At 35.0% G+C, this 6,208-nt stretch overlaps 1 protein-coding gene across 1 annotated transcript in view; it reads left to right on the top strand.

Moving 5' to 3' along the window:
* LOC107591526 (phosphoglucomutase-2-like) overlaps positions 1–4,312 on the top strand; it is a 16,407-nt gene extending 12,095 nt beyond the window's left edge. Inside the window, exons 6-13 of the mRNA XM_016280697.1 lie at positions 424–613; positions 760–857; positions 928–1,111; positions 1,193–1,286; positions 2,204–2,333; positions 2,431–2,620; positions 2,716–2,849; positions 3,969–4,312. Of these exons, the coding sequence (XP_016136183.1) occupies positions 424–613; positions 760–857; positions 928–1,111; positions 1,193–1,286; positions 2,204–2,333; positions 2,431–2,620; positions 2,716–2,849; positions 3,969–4,071 (1,123 nt within the window). The 3' untranslated portion in view covers positions 4,072–4,312. The remainder of the gene's footprint in view (positions 1–423; positions 614–759; positions 858–927; positions 1,112–1,192; positions 1,287–2,203; positions 2,334–2,430; positions 2,621–2,715; positions 2,850–3,968) is intronic.
* The last annotated feature ends 1,896 nt before the right edge of the window (positions 4,313–6,208 follow it).

Here is a 6,208-nt window from a genome sequence, read left to right as displayed (position 1 = left end):
AAAAATATAAAAATATAAATGTTTTTTTTATAATAAAGTAAAAAAATACTGTAGAATTAAAATAGAATAGAAAGTGCTAGGGTCAAATACTGAATCTTTTAAGTGTGACAAATATGCAAAAAAATAAAAAAACAGGAAGGGGGCCAACACTTTTTCACACCACTGTATCTATTTTTTCATGTGTGTGTGTGTATATATATATATATATATATATATACAGAAAAATAATAAAAAATATATTTCAAATATATAAATTTGATCAAATATATAAATGTAGCTGAAATATTCCTAGCTCAATAATTTTGAAATCAAATCTAAATCAATTTGAGTCCATAAAGAATCTGAATCAAATCTGGAAGTCAAGTCAATACCCAGCCCTAATACTTCATCAGTCTGATTTTCATTCGTCTTGTGTTTTAACAGGGAGCTGAATAAGAATACAAAGGTGAAGGTTGTCCATACGTCAGTTCATGGGGTGGGCCATATTTTTGTCCAGGCTGCTTTTAAGGCCTTCGACCTTCAGCCTCCATATGCTGTGGAAGAGCAGAAAGATCCTGACCCAGAGTTCCCCACAGTCAAATACCCCAACCCTGAGGAAGGAGAGGGAGTCTTGGTACAATACACTGACACACACACACACACACACACACACACAAATTGTATTGTTGAAATGGTCTTTTTATGACATTTGGGAAAAGTACTTTTTTTTTGCTCTTATTATGTAATGCCAGTTGCCATAATCTGTGTTTGTGTATGTAGATGCTGTCCTTCGCACTGGCAGATAAAGAGGGAGCAACTGTTATTCTGGCAAATGACCCTGACGCTGACCGACTAGCTATTGCAGAGAAGCAGGAGAGGTCAGTGTTATTTGGCATTCCGTGTGGATTGTGTGTGTCATTTTATGAATAGCAATAATTCTTTCTGTAGTGGGCAGTGGATGGTATTCTCTGGGAATGAGTTGGGTGCTTTGCTCGGATGGTGGATTTTCCAATGCTGGAAGCAGCAGAAAGAAGATGGAAAAGCCTCCATTAAGGATGTCTACATGCTATCCAGCACCGTCTCCTCAAAAATCCTCCGTGCCATCGCTGTGAAAGAGGGCTTCCACTTTGAGGTACCTCTGCTTCTAATAAAAAATGTGATTATTCACTCTTGATGTTTTTACTGACTCTCTCTCTGCATGTCTCTTTTGCAGGAAACTCTAACGGGCTTTAAATGGATGGGAAACCGAGCCAAAGAGCTGATGGACCAGGGAAAGACTGTTCTGTTTGCCTTTGAAGAAGCTATTGGTACTCTGACATCCACGCCGCTAAACATTTATGTGCATTTGTGTGTCGTTCTGATGGTAACAGTCAGGATTGGTAACCCACTGATCCTGGGTTCAAACCACAGACCCTAGAGACGGGAGGGGCCTCGGCAAACTTCCAAGTGGGCCAATGGATGACTTAAAATATTCAAATGAATAGAATTAGTCATAAAATAATCTAACTTAACATACCACATATATATATGTATATACCACATAATTAGCAGAAATACTGGAGGAAATGCCTTATAAATTCAAAAATAAAATTCAAGATATGAGGGCAAAAATGCCCCTGTATGGGTTTTTGTCTTATATTTCTATCATATATAGTTTAGAAATGTCACAAGCAAGAGTGCCCTTTTTTTCTGCACGATTGCAAATGTGATATTGATCATTCAATAAACAAGAAGGTAATATTGTGTTACATTTTAGACACAATATTGTCTGTTTTGCTCAAACAAAAATATGTCCTAACAAAGCCACAGAAGAACTGTCGTGCATCTCTGTGCAACACACGGCGGGGTTTCGTGTGGTTTTTAACGAATCGAGTGAGCCAATGATTCAGTGACTTGCTTCATTCTCGAATGAATCAGCCGTTTGAATGAATCGACTGACTGAATGACTCACTCGTTAACACACAGTTGGTGTGTCTGAAATAATCGCTTGACAGCCGTAATACATATCATTATGATTCAATGAATATTGATATGCATCACAATATCAATTCATACTACGCCAATCCAGATCATAGTATAAGAACCCTTTATGTTTTAAACTTAAAACTAACCATCCTCTATATGAAATGGATCTCCATCGATAATAGATGGAATATATAAAAAAAAAAACTGATGCAAACCTCAGAAGCTTTAATATCGTTCTTTGGTTGCTTTGTTGTTGTAGGTTACATGTGTTCTCCTGCAGTTTTGGACAAAGATGGTGTAAGTGCGGCTGCCATTGCTGGCGAGTTTGTCTCTTACCTGACTTCTAAAAATAGAACTCTGTCCCATCAACTCAGATCCATTTATGAGGAGTAGGTGTCACAAAAACTTTGCCATTGACATCTCTAATAATGTATGTACTGTATCTTCTTGTTAATCATTATTTTCACACTGTCGCACTGTTTTCAGGTATGGTTACCACATTTCCAAGAATTCCTACTTCATCTGTCATGACCAAGACACTATTAAACGCTTGTTCGAGCATCTTCGGAACTATGCCGGGGAGAATTCGTACCCTAAAGAGTGCGGGGGCTTTGCCATCACAGCAGTGAGAGATCTTACGACAGGCTATGACAGCAACCAGACAGACAACAAGGCCGTGCGTAGCCCATAATGATTAGAATGATTGTGATAGCTGATCTTATTTAAAGTTTTCTTATCCTATATCTGTGTGTCTTTTTCTGTTCGTCACAGGTTCTGCCCACCAGTAAAAGCAGTCAGATGATTACCTTCACCTTTGCTAACGGGGGCGTGGCTACAATGAGGACCAGCGGCACAGAGCCTAAAATCAAATATTACACTGAGCTCTGTTCCGCACCAGGAAACAGGTTTTTAGACAGCTTCATCATTCTACACTGTCGTCACTATAGGCCTAATTTTTTAATTATTATTATAATGTAAAATTATTGCTGTTATTATTATTAAAAGTGATTTTATTTTATTATTATTTAATTAATAAAAAAATAAACAAGTCAAAGAAATTTTACTATTGCAATAATATTTTTACATTTGATAATAATAATAATATATTTATATACTATATATAATATTACATATAATTATATAGTACATATAGTAATAATAATTATTATAATATATAGTAATATAATAATTATTATGAATATTATAATATATTATTAGAATTATTATTCTATACAGTATATCATATTATTATTATTATTATTAATATTCAATATGAATATTCAATAATATATTACATCTAATTATATACTACTTTAGTTATAATATTATTAATGATGTTGTATAATATATATATATACATACACAGTATACAGTATATATAACATATTTGTGTGTGTGAAATTGTTATGAAATACTGTTTTTTTATATTACAATATAATGTTATAGTTGCAATAGTAATATATTTCTTTGGTTTGTTTAGTTTTTATAAAAAAAGAAAAATACTCAAATACAAATATGTTTGATAATTTATTACATATCATTTTATATTACTTTAGTATTATTTTATTATATGTAATTAAATATTACTGTTTTTAAAAATGGATAGTCATATTAAATGGGGAAAAACGTTTTTGTTTTAGCTGATCACATGCTTGAGTACGCTACAATTGTTTTTGTATAATAACAGATATTAATATATTTCTGTATATATAGTATATATTATATAACAGTATTATTACATGATAAATATTTCCAACAGTAGCCTTCTATGTTGGTGCCACATACAGCATATTTATTTTATTAAGGTAGTGCGTCATCAGGGTTTTCAGTGTATACAGAAATTTTGCATACTGTGCGCACACAATACACTACAATAATAATAAGAGCAGTATGATAGTGTGATCATCATGGCCATAGAGCCTTAATCATAGTCTTGGCACTTGCTAAAAACTTAGTATTGGCACATGGTGCATAAATTGCTCATAATCATGTAAAAACAAGTTTTCTGTCTTTCTTTTCTCTAGTGATCTTAACCAGCTGAAAACTGAACTGGATAACTTGGTTGATGTCATCGTGGAACACTTCTACCAACCTGAGAAAAACAACCTGACTCCTCGACCAGAGTGAGAGACTCTATCGCTCAGGATTACAAGGATCTGATCTAATTCAGCTATTAGTCTTTACCTACCACACATAACCACTCTCATTAAAGCTTACATATTCTGAGTCTCAATCTAAGGTGGTTTTCTATAAACTTGCTCTCGCTCTTGTTTCAAGAAATGTAGATCAAATCTGGTGCCACATGAACATGCCAATTGCTTTTTTCATTTTTGCACAATTTTTTCACCTCTCAGTTTTTTAATCTACAATGTTATCGAATGAAATATTATATGAGAGACTTTTTCATTGGCCTTTTTTGACCTACAGTAGTGAACTCTGAATGTACTAATGTAGCAAAGAAAGTGTATTTGAATTAATATGAAGGTTATTCATCTCAGCAGATTTATTAGTTGAGTTGATTGACAGAAATGATTCCATATTGCTGGAGTAGAGGACGATAGCTAGTTACTGTTCAATTCAGAAATCAAAATGCCAGCTTATGTCAGTTAAAGGGTTAGTTCACCCAAAAATGAAAATTAGCCCATGAATTACTTACCCTCAAGTGATCCTAGGTGTATAAGACTTTCTTCTTTCAGACGAATCCAGTCGAGTTATATTAAAAATTGTCTTTGATCTTTCAAGCTGTTTCATGGCACTCAGCGGGTGTTGCATGCTTCAGTCCAAAACAAGTTAAATAAAAAGCGCTCATCCATAAAAAAAGTGTCTCGCATGGCTCCGGGGGGTGAACAAAGGCCTTCTGTAGCAAATCGATGTGTTTCTGTAAGAAAAATATCCATATTCAAAACGTAATAATCACTTTAATGTAGCTTGCGCCAACAGTTGTACACAGAAGCAGATCCGGGCGGATGACGTATGGGGTCAGCGTTGCGCTTTTCATTGCCCTTTTTTGAAAGTCTGTCACAGGTCTCATGGGTTCATTAAATTGTGTTTTCCTGAAGTATGAGATATAAACTGGACTATAAAATGGAAGTTGCATGGACTATCTGTTTACGGCCAGCAGAGGGTATAGTTGATCCTCTTGGCTTATAATGAAATCCTCCAACATTCTTCTTCACAAATCCTCATTTTTTTACTTCTAATTAGTGACCGTTGTTTTGTTTTGATCTCTCCGCTGCGTTTCCACGTGCGTCACTTCTGAGCGGCGCATGCGCAACACTGACCTCCATACGTCATCCGCTCCGGAACTGCTTCCGTTTACAACAGTGAGCGCAGGCTACATTAAAGTGATTATTACGTTTTGAATATGGATATTTTTCTTACAAAAACGCATCGATTCGCTACAGAAGGCCCTTGTTCGCCCCCCGGAGCCGTGTGAGACACTTTTTTTTTTAATGGATGGGCGCTTTTTATTTAACTTGTTTTGGACTGAAGCATGCAACACCCGCTGAGTGCCATGAAACAGCTTGAAAGATCAAAGACAATTTTTAATATAACTCGACTGGATTCGTCTGAAAGAAGAAAGTCATATACACCTAGGATCACTTGAGGGTAAGTAATTTATGGGCTAATTTTAATTTTTGGGTGAACTAACCCTTTAATACCAGCAATCCATAATAGTTTTACCAAAAATAATTTAAAATAAATGAGAGGGACCTAACAGCCTTACTGTGGAACAAAGTGATATCTACATTTTAGTTTTCCGCATTTACAAGATTCCATTGCATCTTTATTCAGTCATCTCAGTTCAGTGACATGTAACTCTTTGATTACATGTGATTTGTTTGTAAATGTCAGCATCAACCAGCTAGTTTGATAATTAATTCAGAACCTTTAGCTGTGAGGTTGAGACTGGCAACATGTTTGCAAGGTTTTACATTCAAACAGAAAATTATTCCTTGAATAGATGAGTGTATGTGACCAACCAGATTTCTTGTGTTAAAGCAACTTGCTTTTTAGTTTTGGCACATAGTTATGACACTGGGATTTAACAGAACATGCCTTACAACAAACTCCAAAGCTGACTATGTCATCTAATGTAATCTAAGGTAAGGCCACCAGATACAGAAAAATGCTTGTTGTTTTCTTTTTCGTGTAAAGTGATTTAATACATTTCAGGTGCTCTTGAGTTTAATACTTTTCTCACAGTGCTGTTTTTCCCTTTATTTTCAATCAATAAACAGCAAGTGGTAACCACAAATTGGTC

The sequence above is a fragment of the Sinocyclocheilus grahami genome, unplaced genomic scaffold (genome assembly GCF_001515645.1).
Source record: "Sinocyclocheilus grahami isolate Dianchi unplaced genomic scaffold, SAMN03320097.WGS_v1.1 scaffold143.1, whole genome shotgun sequence".
Lineage (NCBI taxonomy): Eukaryota > Metazoa > Chordata > Actinopteri > Cypriniformes > Cyprinidae > Sinocyclocheilus > Sinocyclocheilus grahami.
The sequence above is the reverse complement of the archived record's forward strand: the minus strand, read 5'-3'. Positions and strand labels throughout refer to the sequence as shown.